The sequence below is a fragment of the Odocoileus virginianus genome, chromosome 1 (assembly GCF_023699985.2).
Source record: "Odocoileus virginianus isolate 20LAN1187 ecotype Illinois chromosome 1, Ovbor_1.2, whole genome shotgun sequence".
NCBI lineage: Eukaryota > Metazoa > Chordata > Mammalia > Artiodactyla > Cervidae > Odocoileus > Odocoileus virginianus.
Window position 1 is genome coordinate 70,248,547 of NC_069674.1, and position 22,052 is coordinate 70,270,598.

Below are 22,052 nucleotides of genomic sequence, written 5' to 3' on the forward strand. Positions count from 1 at the left end.
GCTTGCTAAAAGCAATGAAAACCATATAAATATATGTAACTATATAGGGAGAGTGGCATATCTGTTTATCTGTGGTTTCAGTAATGATTAATATTCAGTAACAAGGACTGACTACCCTTACAAACATCACATAGGATGGGAGCTGAAGGCTGCCCAGTGATTTTTCTCTCCAGTTATATCTCTCTCCCACTATTCAAAACTCCCACTACTGTGTCATTGTTTGTGTGTGTTAAAGTATAATATTTTCAGTGTCACAGCTGAAATATGTTAGCTTGGAGCAGTATCACCCATTAACACTTCTGCATGGCTTAGTTTTTCAGATTACTTCCAGAGACTTGGGTCCTGGGGGACTGACACTAGCAATAGTAACAGTCCAATGGGGGATAGAAATCAGTAAGGTCTGCAGCATGGAGGAGGAACATGCATCCACCTGGAGGCCAGAATGGGGGTGTTGGGAACCATTAGCCCTAGTGGGCTGGACAAAGGGCAAGATGTCGATTGAGGGATGCACATATGGGGGGAAATGTGGAGGCCAAATACTGCGTTTTGTGACCTAGTCCAGTGCCTTGTACATAATCCATCTTTAGTAAATGACTGCTGGATCAAATTGTTTTTGTCCTAGACTGGTTTTGGCTAGGACTAAAGTTGAGATTTAATGTTAATGTGTTTTAGTTATTAAAAAGATTTTGTATAGATTGTTTTCTGAAATCAAATTTCTTAGGAAGAGGCGTAATTTCCTGTTTTAAATTTGTTTAGATAATAGATTGTGTACCAAAGAAAAAAAAATCTTGTTTAAGAAAAAACACTTCAAATATAAAGCATAAATAATTCTTCCTCTAATAAGACAGTTCCTATTACAGCTACTGAATAACAAATCTGCTACAAGGATGTTATTTTTTTCATGAATCCATGTGCACAGCTCTGATTAGAGGAGGTAAAAGATGCACATCTTCTGCAAATGGTAAATTACACCCAGTGGGGGGAAAAGTGTATTTTATTATAACAGACTTTGTATTATGAAAGCTCAGAATAGGCTTCTTTAAAAAAAAAAAAAAAAAGAACCTTAAGAATGTATTTCTTGGTCTCAAATCTCTGTGTTATGGTAACTATTGATATCGGAAAAAAGTGCATTACGGGCATCTTCCTCCAGTGCTAATATCATTATTGTACTACAAAACATTTTATATCAAGGTCTCCTGAAGAATAGCTTTAATAAACATCCTTTCTGTGCTTTTCTTCCTACCCAAGATTTGCTCACATCTGCAGTTTTCAGAATAAGCCCACAAATGTTAGAGCATCTTTACAAAGTAAAACCAACCAGAAGATAATTCTCAACCTAGGTGCCTTGGTTTATGCCTTGACTCTATTGTTCATTTTCGTCTCTGTTTAGATGCACTCATTTTTAAAAAGATCATGTCCATGTAACATTTCAAAATAAGGTTTTAAAAAGTTTAAAAATATATTGTTATCACCAGACTTATTACAAGGTTTCTGTTAACCTTTTCCTATTCATTTCCAGGGCTACAGCAACACACAGGGGCCAGATTATCTTCAAAGATGCTTTAGCCCAGCAATTGTGTGAACAAGGAGGTAAGAATTATCTTTGACTACTTCATATTGGTTGTGTCAAAATTATTCATGGTAGGTCCTATGTACTGAGTAAGCATTTCATGGCTATTACTTGATCATATGCTTTGAAAATGGAGTTATTGACCCCTTAATATATCTAATAATTATCTTGTTGCTACTTACTAATAAAGATCTGTAGACTTCTGAAGATACTAAGTGTGAGCACAATAAACCAACAGGAAATTTATCTTCTTCTCATAGTTTTTTTTTTTCTTAATGAATTATATTTATTTGTCTTGGAAATATGAATCTTAGTAATTTTAGAATTTTACAGAAACATACCTACTTAATTTTGGAGAAGGAAATGGCAACCCACTCCAGTACTCTTGCCTGGAAAATCCCACAGACGGAGGAGCCTGGTAGGCTATAGTCCCTGGGGCTGTGAAGAGTCGGACACAACTGAGCGACTTCACTTTCACTTTTCACTTTCATGCATTGGAGAAGGAAATGGCAACCCACTCCAGTGTTCTTGCCTGGAGAATCCTGGGGATGGAGGAGCCTGGTGGGCTACTGTCTGTGGGGTTGCACAGAGTTGGACACGACTGAAGCAACTTAGCAGTAGCAGCACCAACCTGCTTAATTTACTACTTAAATTTCTTATTAACTTTGTCAAAATGTTTATTGCTTTTAATATTTGATTATGTTATAGATGAGCATTGTATGGCATCCATATACTTGTTTGAACCATGTGCACTATTAATTTCAGATGCAGCATCATTTTAGGTACATTAGGTGTACGAGAAGTAGTCACATTAAGCTTTGTGACTGCCTCATACGCATCCAGACTCTCACAAAAGACTTACACCAAAGTCTTATAGAGGCACGTATGTAAATGTACGCACGTGCACGCAGTGAAAAGATAAATACCAAGGTCTGTGCCCCCACAGAAGTTTATTCCCTCTACCTCTTGAGCTTCTATCCAACTTTGCTTCTGTATTCATTGTTGTATTTACTATTTAACATAGAATTTTCCTCTGAAAAGTGATGGATATCATCCTTGAGAGACTGAGTTTCTTGAGTATAGGAACCATGCCTTAGTGCTCTTTGCTGTCCTAGAAACTGGCACAGTGCTTAGCATATGAGCCTTTCCAAAAATGTTCATAGGTTGAATACAAGTTTTTCCTCAGCCATACATATATTCCTTAATTTAAGCATCCTGACAATTAATATATTTGAAGCTAGTCTTTGTATATATCATCCCAATTTCACCATCATCATGGACGTATTGTCAATTTTTGTTTACAGAGTGATATTTGGGGGAAACTTGTTAACCTAATTACAGTAGTGAATTTAAATGAAATTTCTACTAATTATCTCTCTGCTGAAGAGACTCTAATGGGTTTAAGAGCGAAATGAAGAAAATTATGTGGGCTTTTGAAAGGCTTAAGAAAGTGCTATTTATTATTTGTAGCAATATATATATCACCAATATAGCTTTATCTAAGTAATGTGATACTTGATAACTATTACTGGAAAACTTCTGATTGTTTATATAATAACTCAAATTAGAAAATTTAACTCTAATTCTAGCTGCAGATATATTATCAGTGTTCTTAGGTTGTTTGAACATATTTGTATTCTGTGACTTTTGAGAATGGAAGTGTGATAACCTTTGTAGTAGGCTGAAGAAATCTATCACACTATAAATCTTTGTTCAGACTATAAAAGTATTCACATTACTGAAAATATAGAACACCATATATATTATATGTATCTTCTCCTGTTTCTATGCAGCTTTCTGTCCAGAAAATTGCATAGAGTCAGGAGAGATAGGTCTAATTTTATTAACATTTATCAATGTCTAAAAACTGATTTACTTTAAGCCTTGGATTTTTGAGCCTCTTCTGTTGTACATTAATTGTTGGGATTGGATTCATTTGAAATGAAAAAAAAAAAAAACAAGAAAAATCAGTGGGAAAAAATTCTTAACCAGTCAGGAAAAAAGTGCCTTATATAGTAGTGTTATGCCTGACCATAATTTACATGATGGTAGATGGGTATATTATTAAAAAATGCCTTTCATCCCAGGACCAGAGGAAAACAATGAGCTTTTCAACAGCACCTAATCAATTGAAATCATATCAATCCATCCAAGATACGGTGAAAAGAATACTAACAAGAATGATGGCTTCCTGCTGTCAGGAATAATAAGGGAAATAATTGGTGCTATAAAGCATATATTTATTTTGCCCCTATCTACTTCTGATTGAAACATTAATTATATCCTCAAATAAAATAACGTAATTTTAACATGTAATAATTTCCTATGCATTGGTGGGAATAGCCAAGTATTAAAGAGGGTAAAATGACAGTCTCTGTATACCACAGGACAGTATCTTTCAATCCCAACATACTTGGTAGTTTTTTTTTTTATTTCAGTTAAATTAAGGAATTTAAACAAAGCAAATTTTGCTTTGTGGAGCATGAGTATAGCTATTACCAGATGATTACTGGCTAAGCATATTAACTATTTTTTATTGAAGTAGAGTTGATTTACAACTGATTTACCATGTTGTATTAATTTCTGCTATACGGCAAAGTGATTCAGTTACACATATATTTTCTTATATTCTTTTCCACTATGGTTTATCCCAGGATATTGAATATATTTCCCTGTGCTGTACAGAAGGACCTTATTGTTAGCCATCCTATATATATAATAGTTTGTACCTGGTGACTCAGACAGTAAAGAATCTGCCTTCTATGTTGAAGACCCAGGGTCAATCCCTGGGCTGGGAAGATCCTCTGGAGAAGGGCATGGCAATCCACTCTTGCCTGGAATTCTTGCCTGGAGAAATCCATGGACAGAGGAGCCTGATGGGCTATAGTCCATGAAGTCACAAAGGGTTACACGCGACTGAGCGACTAACACCTTCACTTTCACAAGCATATTTTTTCAAAACATGAAAGACTCAGAAAACATACTGACAGTGTATTAGAAGATTCCCTCTCTCTCCTGCTTCCCATTAGATAAGGGCCTATCCCCTCCTTGGGGAATTGTGTACTAGCCTCCTCCCTACTTTCCCTGCTCCCACTTTCTCTGTACTCAGTACAGAGGTGCTAATATGGAAATAGGATTCTATCATTACTCTGCTTCAAACCCTTCAGTATCTCAATTGGAGGCAATAGTTTATCATTAAGGAAAATCCCTGCTCCTGTACAAGAAGAATTCTTGACAGCCTGGCTTCAGTTTTCCTCCCCTGCTTCATTTGTTGTTATCCTTTCATTTCTCTTTAAAATTCCTGGAATGCCTGTCTCCCAATCACCCATGTTATTGGCACTCTATACTCTTTGTTTTCTTTGTCTGAATGACCATTTTCCATCTTCTTGTCTTCTTTGTCTAGCTCAAGTTTTCAGATCCTGCTTAGGTATTACCTCCTCCTGAAAAAAAAAAGAAAGAAAAAAACTTAGATCCCTTTTACGCCCCTCCTCGATCTGGTCTTGGCAAACTTATGCATGGTGACATAACTCTCAAGGCCCAGTAATAATACAAATGGAAACCCTGTCAGCATTACTGTATGCCATAATGCCCTCTAAGCACACCACAAACATGGACTTATTTATACTGCAACCCTCTAAAGAAGGAACTCTTATTACCTGCATTTGACTGACGAGGAAGCAAAGATACAGTGAGAATAACTTGGCTAAGATCTCACCATTAGAAACTGATTGAGCTGACATTAGAGTCCAGGCAGTTTGGCCAATATCCCATGATAGTAGAAGTCTCTTAAGCATGCATTCATTCATTTGATTAGTGATATTTAATACTGTAATAAGAACATTAGCACACATGCCTTGTCTGTTGTTAGCTATAAGCTCCTTGAGGGTAAGAACTGGGCTCTTTATTACTGAGTCTCTAAAAAGTGAAAGTGAAAATTGCTCAGTCGTGTCCAACTCTTTGTGACCCCATGGACTGTACAGTCCATCAAATTCTCCAGGCCAGAATACTGGAGTGGGTAGCCTTTCCCTGCTCTAGGGGATCTTCCCAACCCAGGGATCAAACCCATGTCTTCTGCATTACAGGCAGATTCTTTACCAGCTGAGCCACAAAGGAAGCCTGCTGAATCTCTAAAGCCTTCCACAATGTCCAGTGGATAGTGGGCACCCAATAAATGTTACTGAATGAATGAACAGCTGAAGTAAAGTGAGATTGGGCCTCAACGTATTGGCTCTGAGGAGCTACTTTCCCTACCCCCGGGGCTCTCCAGCAGCCTGCTGAGTAGGGAGGCAGGCTGGAGAGCCACCAGCATATGGGTGCTGAGGAGGCAATGTACTCATCCCGGGAGTTCCCCAGAGAAGGGAGGAAGAGGAATGTTAGGGATTGCAGGAGCAGGAGAAAGAAAGAATTCTGGAGAAGAAGCAAGCTTCAGAAATGGGGGTACTGGGGAAAACATTTCAACATGGGAGAGGCATTCAAAAGGGACAGAAGCTTCCAAAAGAATGGAGAGGAGAACAAGAAAGAAACTTTAGAAATTTTCAATCAACAAGTCATTGGCAATTTAATGTGAGGATGGTTTCGAGAGTGGCCAGACCACACGAGGCAGCCTGGTTGCTTGGAAAGCTCTTGCCTGAGCTTTGGAGTCAGACAGTCAAGGGAAGACAAACTGTTGTGAGTTGAGAAGTAAATGTGAAACATTTTTAAATTTGAGGCTTTGACAAGGGAAGCTATTACTTGTTCTTGCTCCCTCCTGCTGTAGCAGGGGCCACAATAAAGACTTGCCTGAAATAAATAAAAATACAGTTGAGGCTTTGAAAAAATCTAGTATTAAAGGAAAGGAGAGAAAGGCCACTGAAGTGGAAAGCAGGTTCAAGGGAAAGATGGATTCTCTCTTTGTCTCTGTCTCTTTCTCTCTCTGTCTCTTTCAGACAGTATTTACAGACTTTCACTGCCTTGTAAGACTTTCACTGCCTTGTAGAGAGAGACCCAACAGGAGCACACCTAGAGTTGAACAAATTGGCTTTAGTACTCATTCCAGAATAGGAGAAGGCAGATATGCAGATGACACCACCCAAATGGCAGATAGCAAGAGGAATTAAAAAGCCTCTTGATGAAGGTGAAAGAGAAGAGTAAAAAATCTGTCATTCTGAAACTCAACATTCAGAAAACTAAGATCATGGCATCCAGTCCCATCACTTCATGGCAAATAGATGGGGGGGAATGGTAGCACTGACAGACTTTATTTTCTTGGTCTCCAAAATCACTGCAGACAGTGACTGCAGCCATGAAATTAAAAGATGCTTGCTCCTTAGGGCAAAAAACTATGAAAACCTAGACAGCATATTAAAAAGCAGAGATACCACTTCAGCGACAAAAGTCTGTATAGTCAAAGCTATGTTTTTTTCCAGTAGTCATGTATGGATGTGAGAGTTGGACCATAAGGAAAGTTTAGCGCTGAAGAATTGATACTTTCAAACTGTGGTGTTGGAGAAGACTCTTGAGAGTCCCTTGGACTGCAAAGAAATCAAACCAGTCAACCCTAAAGGAAATCAGTCCTGAATATTCATTGGAAAGACTGATGCTGAAGCTGAAGCTCCAATACTTTGGCCACCTGATGTGAAGAGCTGACTCTTTGGAAAAGCCCCTGATGCTGGGAAATACTGAAGGCAGGAGAAGGGGGCAACAGAGGATGAGATGGTTGGATGGCATCACTGACTAAATAGGCATGAGTTTGAGCAAACGTCGAGAGATAGTGAAGGAGAGGGAGGCCTAGCGTGCTGCAGTCCATGGGGTTGCAAAGAGTCAGACACTCAGACACGAATGAGCGATGAAACAACAACAACAGCATGATTGGAAAATTATGAAAGCAATCATTATGATTACTTGGGCCTATATTTTATGATTTTGGTTCAAGTTTAAAGAGAAAGAGCTTTGCTCTGAATTGGATATTATCAGCAAGTAGGTGTATTCTGTGGTTGAGGATCTCAATAAGTCTTTTCCAAAGGGAAAGCAGAGCAGGGTCAGGCTAGGGCTGTAATTGATAAAGAAGCAGCAGTCACTTCTATCAGCCAGGAGAGAGGGACGCACGGTATATTGTGAGTTGGACAGCGTTCTGGTTGTGCTCATATTCAGGGATGATTACAGAATGGTCCTGTGTGTGTCTTGACCTGCCGTGATTACAGAGTGGCTTTGTCTGAAGCTGATGTTCTGTGAGCTTGTTCTGTTTGCCAGAAGAGCACCGCGGCCCAACCGTGAGTGCCGGGCCAGCTTCTGGATGTCAAGGGCTGCTCGTCCTTTCTTGAGGCCTGGGGGAGGATGATGCTAATAGGCGGTCATTGTCTTTTGGGTTTAGGCTTTATGAGGATTTTTGAATCAGAGAAGTAGGTCTAGATCCAGGTTTTGTGTTACCACACTCTCTAGAATCTCTGGCACAAAACACCAGCTCAGTAAATGAGAAGGGAAGGCGTCTTGCTGGAACAAAATTGTATCCAGGGTCAGCCAGTAGGTAATAAAAAGACTAAGTAGATAAGTATGGTGAGATTACAGATGTTTATTTTTTTTCCTTCGAAGTTATCTGCATTTTCTATTTTTTATAGTGAGTTTTAGTATTATTCAGGTTGTAGTATTTATTGCCAAAATAACAAATATAAGGTTATCCTTATGAAGGAAGGGGAAAACTGTTGAGGCGGGTGGAAAATATCATTTCTAGGAACTGAAGAAAATTCTGAATTATAACTCCCGTGTCTCTTCTTCTGTGAGGTCTTTCCTGACTCTCATAATGTGATTGGTCCATGTTGTCATGATTATTTGTTTAAATACTCAAGTCTGTCTCCTCACCCTTACTTGAAGCTTCCTAAATCCAGCAACCATGACTTAACTTTTTGTTTTTCTTAATATCTAACAATGCTTGGCATAAAGAAGACACTCTCTAAATGTTTGCTGACCTTATATTTTATACATTTGAAAAATCTGTCTCTCCTGAAAAAAATCTTTAACTTTGAACTTTTGCTATAAAGCACCATGAGGCAGTGTGGCTATTACCAAAGCAGTGTTCCTTATACTGACCTTGGGTTGAAATTATGAATTGTTGCACTAAGAAATCTGAAAACTGTTCACAGATTTTCATCTAAAAACTAATGAGTCCTCTGAATGCTCTTGGACATAAACCAAGTTTGGGGATTTTATGTCTTTACCTTGAATCCCAGGGTCCTAAGTAATTATAAGCACCTATCCAGTTGAATTCTGCTGACAGTTGTAGTGCAGATGAGGAAGCAGGGTTTTCTCATTTCCAGTCTGGGCTGGGGGTGGGCAGGTGGCAGGTTGTATACTCCCAAGTGTTTTGGAAAGTGGAAGATGCTTAGATTCATTCACCAGCAGTAGAATATAAAGCAGGGAATCCATTTAACATTCAATACTCAACAAGGATTATTGAATGCCTACTATATACCAAACTAAGCTAAATCTTGGGATATAATAGTGAACAGAGCAAAGATCCCTGCTTTACTAAAGCCTACATTGTTGTGGAGAGGATAGACAGTTAACATGAGATATAATAAATGCCCCCTTCATGGATCACAGACTTGCTGTCTAATCATCTCATCCTCTGCCACCCCATCCTCCTGTTGTCTTCAATCTTTCTCAGCATTAGTGTCTTTTCCAATGAGTCCGCTTTTAACATCAGGTGGCCAAAGTATTGGAGCTTCAGCTCCAGCATCAATCCTTCCATAAATATTCAGTGTTGATGTCCTTTAGGATTGACTGGTTTGGTCTCCTTGCAGTACAAGGGACTCTCAAGAGTCTCCTCCAGCATCACAATTAGAAAGTATCAGTCCATCAGTGTTCATTGCAAACTCCAGGATATTGTGAAGAACAGAGGAGCCTAGCATGCTGCAGTCCACAAAAAGTTGGACGTGACTTAGCGACTGAACAACAACAATATAATAAACGAGTAAATGTGACACTGTGTTAGAAAGTAGCAAGTGCTATAGGGAAAAATAAGAAGACCTAAAAATAGGGCAGGGTAAGATAACAGAGTTGGGTGGAGGGGAGAAAGGCAGCCTACAATTTTAAATAGGGTGGCAGGTAGGTCAGGCAGTCCTCACTAAGGAGATAACATTATAGCAAAGACCAAGAAGATATCTGCGAAATTGTCCAAAAATGTCATTAGGTGATTTTAAAGACAGATACGGTAGTGTTTTGTTAACTACAATTCTCAGTCTCATCTCAGTTCAGTCGTTCGGTCGTGTCTGACTCTTTGTGACCCCATGGACTGTAGCACGCTGGCTTCCCTGTCCATCACCAACTCCCAGAGCTTGCACAAATTCATATGCACTGAGTCAGTGATGCCATCCAAACATTCATCCTCTGTCGTCCCCTTCTCCTCCTGCCTTCAATCTTTCCCAGCATCAGGGTCTTTTCAAATGAGTCAAAAAAATAAAGTCTGTCACTATTTCCATTGTTTCCCCATCTATTTGCCATGAAGTATTGGAACCAGATGCCATGATCTTAGTTTTCTGAATGTTGAGTTTAAGCTAGCTTTTTCTTTCATAGATATTTACTTTTCACTTGCTTCATCAAGTTAAATTCATGACTTGACTTTAAATCTGAGTAAAATTGCATTTTAAAGACATCCACGCAGTTGCCTGTCTTAGTAACTTCAAAACATATGCAAAGATTTATCTTGTTTTACTCTGGAAAGAGTAAAGCTTTTATATGTCATCATGAAGTGTGTAAAACCTTGTGAGGTCAGATATTAACCAAAATATGATTATATGGCTGAGAGTTGAATTTTTCGAGTATTTGAAAATGGAAAAAAATGGATTTCACAGCAAAATCAACTCAGAAATAGCTGTATAATAGTTTTTTTCTGCATTACTGCAAATTCAGTTACTTTCATGAGCAAATCTTTTCAGTATATAAGGTTGCTTAGGTAGCTAACAGTTGACAATGAAAAAATCATACAGCGAAGATCCCAACATATGTTTGTATTGTCTTGGTGCGCAGCTTTCTTTATGGTCCAACTCACATCTATACATGACACTGGAAAAATCATAGCCTTGACTACACAGACCTTTGTTGGCAAAGTAATGTCTCTGCTTTTTAATATGCTTTCTAGTTTAGTCATAGCTTTTCTTCCAAGGAGCAAGCGTCTGTTAATTTCATGGCTACAGTCACCATCTGCAGTGATTCTGGAGCCCAGAAAATAAAATCTGTCACTGTTTATTTTCTTTTCTGAAGTCTGTCACTATTTATTTTCACTGTGAACTACTCTTAGAGGTGATCAAAGCAAAACATTTAGACCATTTCAGAATTGACTGAAAACCTGAAAGGAAATAGAAGAAATCAGTATTTTGCAGAAATTACTATCAAAGAGTCTACAAAGAGCTGCTACAGACCTAATTCATACCCCTCAGAGTCATACAGAAAGAGTCTGCTGAAAATATTAATGAATGTCTTATATACAGACTGGGATTGAGGAATAATATTTGAATTTACACTCTTGATCCTGGATCTCTAGTTGCCTTATGTGTAGATTAGCAATGAAGCCAGGAAAGTTAACTTCACAAACTGTATACCACTTATAAGTGGCATGTGTTGTGTTATGTGCAGTGTTATGTGGCTTCAGTTGTGTCCGACTCTGTGACCCTATGTATTGTAACCTATCAGGTTCCTCTGTTCTTCAGGCAAGAATACTGGAGTGGGTTGCCATGCCCTCCTCCAGGGGATCTTTCTGACCCAGGAATTGAACCTGAGTCTCTTGTGGCTCCTGCATTGACAGGCTGGTTCTTTACCACTGGAGCCACATGAGAAACCCATAAGTGGCAGGGTTAGAATCCAGATCTCTGGCTGGCCTCAAGGTTGGTTCTGTTTTACCAAATAGATTCTTAAATTTAAAAAATCCAACATTAAAAACCCTTGGGAGGCACTACTTCAAAAAAACAAGACTGCTACTGCTGCCTTAATTCCCTGAACACCTAGAAGAGAACACACACTTTTGAGCCCTTGTGAAACAAAAGTGGCAAGTGTGAAGGGGATATGAGTATATCAGCATGGTCACTGCTGATCCAGCCGTGAACACAGATCACGGTGGAGGCGGGGTCAGGGAGATTACAGTGTGTATGTATATTCATTGGCCTGTGTGCTTCTTGGCATAGCCTCTTCAAACATACACATCGATTATTTAGCAAGGCCAGATGGCAGACTTAACGGCCTCCAGTAATCGTGCCTTCTCATGCCCCCAAAGGGTGCATGCCATTTATAAACCATGCTGGAATTCTCTGTTGTTGGGTTGATGGAAGTGGATGTAACCAAAGGCAAATGTTTTATGTCAGGAGGAAAGGGGTCAGGCTTACAGTTCGAGCAGTAAACCTTGGCTACCTTCTGCCAGGCACAGCAGTTTTTCTGCTGTTCATCACCCTCAGAACAGTGAGGGGTAGAAAGTGTGACTACATTCTCTGAGGGCCATTGAATCATGGTGGTGGGCACACGTGTATTTATTTCATTCAGACCTGAACTCAGGAATTCTTTAATCTTTTTTAGTAAGAATTGGCTAAAGTTTATTTAAACTGTGAAATAGAGAAGATTAAAAAGTTCAGTAAGTAAGTCTATAAAGTGAATGAGGTAATTCTTTTAACCTCTCAATGTGAGGTGATGGTTATGTTCCTTAGTTTGATTGTGGTAATTATTTTAAGATGAATATGTATATACGTCAAAGCATCGAGTTGTATTTCTTAATATATGCAATTTTTATTTATCAATTATATCTCAGTAAAGCTGAGGAAAAAAGAATACCTTTTATACCCAAATATTATATGAATTGTAGGTCAGATCTACTGAAATTTTCCATTGGCTATCCTTGAGTGCTCAGTAACTTATATTACTAAATGCCCTTCCAGTATCTTCAAATGCAATTTTTTTTTATTAATTCAGACAAAACAAGTAAAAATTGACTAATAGTCAGGATTGAGTTTTGCCATATGCATGAAATTCATAAGTGAAAAGTAATGAATGATGTATTTCACTTGAATGTGCCCAGTGATAAAACTTCTGCTAGTTAAAGACATCTGTTTTCCCCATGGCTATTTTGTAGTTTACATTTCAGTTTAGCAGTTCCAACTGCTATTCCTGAGATTCTGCATTTTGTAATTTACAAATGAAGAGAACTGAATTAGGATGCTCTGTAAAATCATACAGGATCCCCCAGTCTTTCTTCAAGGTCTTACAAACTACCCAATAGGGGAAAGAACTGATATCCTCCTGGGGCATTGGCTGGCAAAATGTGTCCCTAAGTGATCCTGACAACAGACAAGATTAAGGGAATGATGAAGAGAGAACTCATTGGGGCCACAGTAAAATTCCTTGCTACTGGCTCTAGGTGGGTCTGACTCCTTTTTTAATTTCCTGAAGAATGGTGTTTTGGGCTGATGCTGTTTATGCTAAGATGATTGAACATAGATTTAAACAACCTTCTTTTCAGTTCTCAGGGCTATATACATTCCCTCTTGACAGCTTTATCTAGTCCAAAGTCAAAATATCAAGATTTATGCCCGAGAAGAATTTGACATTGAGTTCTTTTGGATGCCTACAGAAATACACTTTCTACTCAAGCTGCTATATAATCTGCTAGAGTCCCCCATATTTTGAAGGAAAAAACTAGGATTCGATATATATAATCTTTAGGAGAGAGCAAAGCTGTTGTAAACACATATAAATTACAACTTTATTTTAGCTCTTGTGAAATATTATTTCATATAACTTATTAATCCAACCTTATTTTTAATTGTTTAATGTAACCATCAATACATATTCTCATAATTTTATTTGTAAGCATTGGAATTCATTAATATTAATTCATGCACATTATTCTGTGTCCCCTATGGACATATGTGGAACATTATACCAGACGCATGAGAATTGAGTGGCAATATAAGGCAGTTTCACATCCTGTTCATAAATAGCTTATAATATAGATATTATTAGTCCAAATATAGAAGAGAAAGACCAAAACACATTTACAGAAAAAACATAAACTCAGTGGAATGGCATTCCCCCTTCTCCTCTGAGACCTGAGTCAACAGTTTTGCCGTCTCTTTCCCATCTTGTCAGCCTTTTCCTCTTCACCATCCCCTCCTCCTCAGTGTTTAAACAAAGGACAAAGCCACTGCTGCTCTGAGCAGGATTCTCTGTCTAAATGCAAGTACTCCTCTGACCATCATTCTTTCTCACACTCTAGCTTCCTGAAAGGGTAGTGTGTGCTCTCAGGCTTTCCTGCTAACTGTGCCACCTGATCTCTCCTGCCAACTCTCTGTGGTAACAGTCATCCTCTAGGTCATCAATAACCCGGTAGGTGCGAACCAATCCAAAGGAATTTGATCTTCACCCTACCTGACTTCCTTGCTCCTTCTCAGTTTCCTTAATGAGTTATCAAACTTCCCATGGATATATTCTGGAGTTGGGAGTGGTCTGTCTAGTGACTTATTTTAGACTTTTTTATATTGTCACTGATAATCTCACTCACACCTGTGATTTTCATCTTCTGAGCTCTATGCATTTGCCTGGTGCTTACTCAGAGAGTCTGTAACACAAAGTGGTTGAGAGAACAGAGTTTGTCACTATGTACCCTGGGTTCCAATTTCTAATTTGGTACTTTCTAATCTTTCAAAGCTTTGAGTCCCTAACTGTAAAATAGAGAAAATAATAGTACCTACATTTTTGGTCATCCCATACCATTCCCAAGATCCTGGTACAATATTCTATGTCCAGAAGAAACATAGTGAAGTTGTGAGAATTAAATGCAGTAAAGATGTGCATAGCACACTGGCTAGCATGTAAATACTCTGTAAATTTTGGCTATTGTTATTGTTCACCGTTCAGAAAATTAAGATCATGGCATCTGGTCCCATCAGTTCATGGCAAATAGATGGGAAAACAATGGAAACAGTGGCTGACTTTATTTTTCTGGGCTCCAAAATCACTGCAGATGGTGATTGCAGCCATGAAATTAAAAGATGGTTACTCCTTGGAAGGAAAGTTATGACCAACCTAGACAGCATATTAAAAAGCTGAGACATTACTTTGTCAACAAAGGTCCATCCAGTCAAGGCTATGGTTTTTCCAGTGGTCGTGTATGGATGTGAGAGTTGGACTATAAAGAAAGATGAGTGCCGAAGAATTGATGCTTTTGAACTGTGGTGTTGGAGAAGACTCTAGAGAGTCCCTTGGACTGCAAGGAGATCCAACCAGTCCATCCTAAAGGAGATCAGTCCTGGGTGTTCATTGGAAGGACTGATGCTAAAGCTGAAACTCCAGTACTTTGGTCACCTGATGGGAAGAGCTGACTCATTTGAAAAGACCCTGATGCTGGGAAAGATTGAGGGCAGGAGGAGAAGGGGACGACAGAGGATGAGGTGGTTGGATGACATCACCGACTCAATGGACATGGGTTTGGGTGGACTTCGGGAGTTGGTGATGGACAGGGAGGCCTGGCGTGTTGCAGTTCATGGGGTCACAAAGAGTCAGACCCGACTGAGCGACTGAACTGACTGATTGTTATTATTGTTGAGCTTCCCAGGTGGCGCTAGCAGTAAAGAACCCGCCTGCCAGTGCAGGAGGCTTAAGAGACTGCGGTTTGATCCCTTGGTGGGGAGATCCCTTAGGGGAAGGTGTGTCTACTCACTCCAGTATTCTTGCCTGGAGAATCCCATGGACAGAGGAGCCTGGTAGACTACAGTCGATAGTGTCCTGAACAGTTAGACACGACCAAAGTGACTTAGCATACACGCACACATTGTTATTCTTACTAGACACTGACATTTGGATTCCATAGATATCTTGAACTCAGTATATACTAAAATGAATTTGACATTTCCTCCAAATTGGTCTCCTTTATTGCATTCTGGTCAGTGACATATTCAACCCAGTCACTAAACAGAGACCTAAGTAATATTTCTTTCCTCATTCTTTCATCCATGTGTACACTTAATGTGTCTAAGACCAAGTTATTTTATCTTTTTAATATCTCTTAAACCAATTCTTTTCTTTGTGTACCTATAGCTAATCTTTGGTTCAAGTCTTCCATACATCTATGAAAGTATTTTTCAATAAAAACCTAATTTTTTCCTTCCAGCATCAATTCCTGTAACTGCCTCCATTTGCTGTGTTGAACCTGCTTTCAAGGCCCTACATGATCTGACCCTACCTCTCTTTCCAACCTCATCTTTGCATGTATGCTCTCTTCATCCTCCCCACCCTCACCTAAAAGCAAACTCTCTACTTTAGCCTTAACCAAACAAGCCATCCTGTCTAAGCCAGTTTCTTTCCCCAGAATCCGCTTCTCATATTACTGATGAAGTTGCACTCATCCTTAAAGATCCAGTTTAAATCTCTCCTCCTTCATCATTTTTATTTTTATCCCTAATCCATCTTATACTTATGAATTAAAGTTAGTTTACCTTATTGCATTGTCATGTGTTAATTTCTACATGTATTTCCTCCTGCACTTTGAAACCCTTGGTCAAGCAGATATTGGGTCATTTTTACATTCCTAGAATCTGACACAGTGTCTGGCACTTAGTCAGTACTCAGAGATTAGCTGAAGGAATGAATGACCCATATAGAACAGGTGTAGCTTTCCCAGATTGTCTGATTACTTTTATTTCTTTAATTGCCAGCCGACATTCATCTCCTATATCCCCAGAACGGTTTTTACAATTGTACTTAAACATTGTGCACTTCTTTGCATTGCATTTTGGACTTTATTAGGAATCGCCCTACTCAGTTCACGGTTGGATGACTATTATTTTAAATGATGTTCATTGCGTTGCACAGTGTATCCTTTCTAAGAAGCCACAGGAGAAACTTCTTTTAAGTCTCTATATGTGAAATAGTCACCCCAGTTCTGAGCAATGTGTGTGCTTTTCTTGTATAAACTCTTCAACTTATGTAACTTTTCAGTTTCAGAACCAAACTTAAGACATCAGAGTATGCATCTTGCATATTTATCTCCACTGAATGTATTTTTCCTGTCCTGATTTGATATTACCTTTCTCCATGTTACTGTCTTGTTTGATTGCCTTTCTTTGTTAGCTGCCTTACATCTATTTTATAAAAAGTGAGTTGTACAATTTATCCTTAGCTACATAAAGAAAAGTGAAAAGGTAAAATGAAGACACTGACATTTGTACAAGTAAGTAACTAAGAGGGAAGGGAACAGAGGAGAACATTAGAAGTTTCTAACAGCAACAGTTTGAGCAATAATATCTTACTGATGTTATCCATAACCAATCTTCTAACGTTTTTGGAGCAGCTGTGTGCCATACATTGGTAAGCATGGGGTTGCAGAGATATACAAATTGAGTCTCTGCTCACAGGAGCTCACAGTCTTGTCAACTCTAATTTCCATTTTGGCCTTTAGGATTATGTCTGAGATATAGAGAGGATCAGTTCAGTTCAGTCCCTCAGTCGTGTCTGACTCTTGGTGACCCAGGGACTGCAGCACGGCAGGCTTTTCTGTCTATCACCAACCCCCTGAGCTTGCTCAAACTCATGTCAATTGAGTTGGTGATGGCATCCAAACATCTTATCCTCTGTTGTGCTCTTCTCCTCCTGCCTTCAATCTTTCGCAGCATCAGGGTGTTTTCCAAGGAGTCAGTTCTTGGCATCAGGTGGCCAAAGTATTGGATTTTCAGCTTCAGCATCAATCCTTCCAATGAATATTCAGGATTGGTTTCCTTTAGGATTGACTGGTTTGAACTCCTTGCAGTCCAAGAGACTCTCAGGAGTCTTCTCCAACACCACAGTTCAAAAGCACCAATTCTTCGGTGCTCAGCTTTCTTTATGGTTCAACTCTCACATTCATACATGACTACTGGGAAAACCATAGCTTGACTAGACAGACCTTTGAGGATACCCTTTCCAAAAAGGACACATTCCCCAGCCCACAAGAAATAACTCTTTTAGTTAGAATATAGACTAAGCTTCTTTGGCATATGCTTAAACTGCAGGTGGCATAAATGGCTACAAGTGTATTTATTTCTCCGTAATAAAGCAATCTGGAGGTAGATGGTCCAGGGCTGGTGGAGTGGCTCTCTGTGTATACAGCACATAGCTTCCATATCCAGGGACCATGTCCTCACAGCATGATGGGTAGAGGGTCAAGAAGCATGCCCACTCCTTTGAAGGGCATGACGCAGCTCTGAAAGTGTCCCGCATCACTTCTGTTCACCTTCCGACAAACAGAACTTAATTCCTTTGTCACAGAAGCTGCAGGGGACACTATCAAATATACCTTTAACTGGGGGCTGCTGTCCAGTGGAAATACAGAAGGGAAGAATAGATATCAAGAGACCTCTAACAAATTTCTACTAACAGTAGCAAGAAGGTTTCTTCTTGTTTCTGTTCTTCTTATTTAGTGATATTAGTATTGTTGTTATTGTTATTATTATTATTATTATTATTATTATTATTATTATTGGACGATGGTGATTCTAATGATTTTTCTGCCCCCCCTGAACATTATTTAAAGGCCATATATTGTCAGGCTAAAGGTCGCTTTATAGTTGCACTTCCTGTCCTCTGCCCCATCTATGAACTTCATCTCTTAAAGTTCTCAAAGATCTAAGATTTTTTTAATTAATTAATTTATTTTAATTGGAGGCTGATTACTTGACAATATTGTAGCGGTTTTTGCCATACATCGACATGAATCAGCCATGGGTATACAAGATCTAAGATTTTTAAAAAATTATTACATAGTAGTAGTATTTTTAAAAAATAGCAATTCACCAGCGATTCAGATGTTGCATTGTTCTACATTCTGATTTTTCACTTAAAACCTTTTTCGTATCATAAGCCAAGTATATGAGAAAGTACATGAGTATCTACCCCCAGGAAAGGTAAAGCAAGACAATGAGTCACAGATTTTAGTGTATAAGATCCCATTATTGACAGCTCCTAGAAGTCTTACTGAAAGAGTTCTCTGTTCCCCAGTTGTAGGTTACAAAAATATTTTTTAGTTTTGCTCCTATTTCATATATTTTAGAATATGAGTGATGATAAATTGTTGTGAGACACAAATCAAATTGAGATGGGAAATAGGAGAGGAAGGGAAGAGAAAAATGCTTTCTAATATTGCTGATTCTGTGTATAATTTAACTGTCTTTAAATATTAAGTAATCTTTTATACTGATCATAAGTATATTCCTGAATATACAGAGAACTATTTTCACTCTAAATTTATAACATTTTTGGAAGCTTAATTATCATACTTGAAGGTCAAATGGTGCTTTATTGCAATAAAATACAAAAAAGTAATAAAGAAATTATTCCTGGGGAGATGAAAGTCTAGGTTCATAGCTCATTAAATGGTAACTTCACAGACCATGTCTAATTTGTCATATTTAGCTTTGGAAGTTTCATACATTTGAATTTCAAATTAGGTGAAGAGATACCTGAGGCAAAACTACCTAGGGCCTTTGAATTCTAAAATGATTCAGGAGCTATAGTTCCCATAACCTAATACCTGTATTTGTAAAAAATTCCTAGCATCATCTGGATAGTGCTTGCCTGATTCAAAGATGTTTTTTTTTCATTTATTTTTATTAGTTGGAGGCTAATTACTTCACAGCATTGCAGTGGGTTTTGTCATACATTGACATGAATCAGCCATGGAGTTACATGTATTCCCCATCCCGATCCCCCCTCCCACCTCCCTCTCCACCCGATTCCTCTGGGTCTTCCCAGTGCACCAGGCCTGAGTACTTGTCTCATGCATCCCACCTGGGCTGGTGATCTGTTTCACCCTAGATAATATACATGCTGTTCTCTCGAAACATCCCACCCTCGCCTTCTCCTACAGAGTCCAAAAGTCTGTTCTGTACATCTGTGTCTCTTTTTCTGTTTTGCATATAGGGTTATCATTACTATCTTTCTAAATTCCATATATATGCATTAGTATACTGTAATGGTCTTTATCTTTCTGGCTTACTTCACTCTGTATACTGGGCTCCAGTTTCATCCATCTCATTAGAACTGATTCAAATGAATTCTTTTTAATGGCTGAGTAATATTCCATGGTGTATATGTACCACAGCTTTCTCATCCATTCGTCTGCTGATGGGCATCTAGGTTGCTTCCATGTCCTGGCTATTATAAAACAGTGCTGTGATGAACATTGGAGTGCATGTGTCTCTTTCAGATCTGGTTTCCTCAGTGTGTATGCCCAGAAGTGGGATTGCTAGGTCATATTTCCAGTTTTTTAAGAAATCTCCACACTGTTCTCCATAGTGGCTGTACTAGTTTGCATTCCCACCAACAGTGTAAGAGGGTTCCCTTTTCTCCACACTCTCTCCAGCATTTATTGCTTGTAGGCTTTTGGATAGCAGCCATCCTGACTGGCGTGTAATGGTACCTCATTGTGGTTTTGATTTGCATTTCTCTGATAATGAGTGATGTTGAGCATCTTTTCATGTGTTTGTTAGCCATCTGTATGTCTTCTTTGGAGAAACGTCTGTTTAGTTCTTTGGCCCATTTTTTGATTGGGTCATTTATTTTTCTGGAGTTGAGCTGGAGGAGTTGCTTGTATATTTTTGACATTAATCCTTTGTTGCTTCTTTTGCTATTATTTTCTCCCAATCTGAGGGCTGTCTTTTCACCTTGCTTATAGTTTCCTTTGTTGTGCAAAAGCTTTTAAGTTTCATTAGGTCCCATTTGTTTATTTTTGCTTTTATTTCCAATATTCTGGGAGGTGGGTCATAGAGGATCCTGCTGTGATTTATGTCGGAGAGTGTTTTGCCCTATGTTCTCCTCTAGGAGTTTTATAGTTTCTGGTCTTACATTTAGATCTTTAATCCATTTTGAGTTTATTTTTGTGTATGGTGTTAGAAAGTGTTCTAGTTTCATTCTTTTACAAGTGGTTGATGGTATTTTTCACAGAACTAGAACAATAATTTCACAATTTGTATGGAAATACAAAAAAACCTTGAATAGCCAAAGCAATCTTGAGAAAGAAGAATGAAACTGGAGGAATCAACCTGCCTGACTTCAGACTCTACTACAAAGCCACAGTCATCAAGACAGTATGGTACTGGCACAAAGACAGAAATATAGATCAATGGAACAGAATAGAAAGCCCAGAGATAAATCCACAAACCTATGGACACTTTATCTTCGACAAAGGAGGCAAGGATATACAATGATTCAAAAATTTTAAAAAATAATCAATGATATTAACACAAAGTTCATTAACCACTCACTCAATTCATTTTCAGACAACCCTTTATTTTTCTTCCCACCATACTGAAATTGCCATCCTTTGCAGTAAATAATTTATTGAACATGTTGACTGAAAAATATTTCGGAGTCACATGGTTACTCAAAATTTTCCTTCTCAAAATAAGTCATTTGAAAGAAAAACACTTGTGAAAAGAACAGCTTTTGGAGGAATTAAATGCAACCCCATTCTTTCTAATGTGTTTATTCTAGGCCACTGTGATCTCATTAGTTGCTGGTGGCCTCAACTTTTGAAAGAGAGTAAACACAGAAATCCTTTTAAGAAATGAAGCTTTTCTTTCAGCATGTAATTTGTCTCTTGGACAAATTGAATTGATGTTAGGAATAATTTTTCCTTTAATATTGGGAAACTATATAATGATCCATGTTTATGATATTTACTAAAAACACCCAAAGATTTAAGCTGTTAGAATGCAGTTAAGAGAAGCATGGCTGTGAGCTCCAAGACCCAAATGATATCAGTTGCTTCCTGTTTCATTTCAGTTCAGTTCAGTCACTCAGTCATGTCCGACTCTTTGCAACCCCATGGACTGCAGCACGTCAGACCTCCCTGTCCATCACCAACTCCCGGAGTTTACTCAAACTCATGTCCATTGAGTCAATGATGCCATCCAACCGTCTCATCCTCTGTCATCCCCTTCCCTCCCACCTTCAGTCTTTCCCAACATCAGGGTCTTTTCAAATGAGTCAGTCTTCGCATCAGGTGGCCAAAGTATTAGAGTTTCAGCTTCAACATCAGTCCTTCCAATGAATACTCAGGACTGATTTCCTTTAGGATGGACTGGTTGGATCTCCTTGCAGTTCAAGGGACTCTCAAGAGCCTTCTCCAACACCACAGTTCAAAAGCAACAATTCTTCAGTGCTCAGCTTTCTTTATAGTCCAACACTCACATCCATACATGACTACTGGAAAAATTGTAGCCTTGATTAGATGGACCTTTGTGGCAAAGTAATGTCTCTGCTTTTTAATATGCTGTCTAGGTTGGTCATAACTTTTCTTCCAAGGAGTAAACGTCTCTTAATTTCATGGCTGCAATCACCATCTGCAGTGATTTTGGAGCCCAGAAAAATAAAGTCTGTCACTGTTTCCACTGTTTTCCCATCTATTTGCCACAAACTGATGGGAACAGATGCCATGATCTTAGTTTTCTGAATGTTGAGCTTTAAGCCAACTTTTTCACTCTTCTTCTTCACTTTC

The 22,052-nt window shown here is 38.7% G+C and overlaps 1 protein-coding gene across 3 annotated transcripts in view; it reads left to right on the forward strand.

Annotated features, from left to right (window-relative positions):
- Positions 1–22,052, forward strand: part of RELN (reelin) — a 534,275-nt gene that overhangs the window by 223,197 nt on the left and 289,026 nt on the right. For all 3 annotated transcript variants that reach the window (XM_070469617.1, XM_070469611.1, XM_070469614.1), the window contains exon 4: positions 1,520–1,590. In XM_070469617.1, coding sequence (XP_070325718.1) covers positions 1,520–1,590 — 71 coding nt within the window. The remainder of the gene's footprint in view (positions 1–1,519; positions 1,591–22,052) is intronic.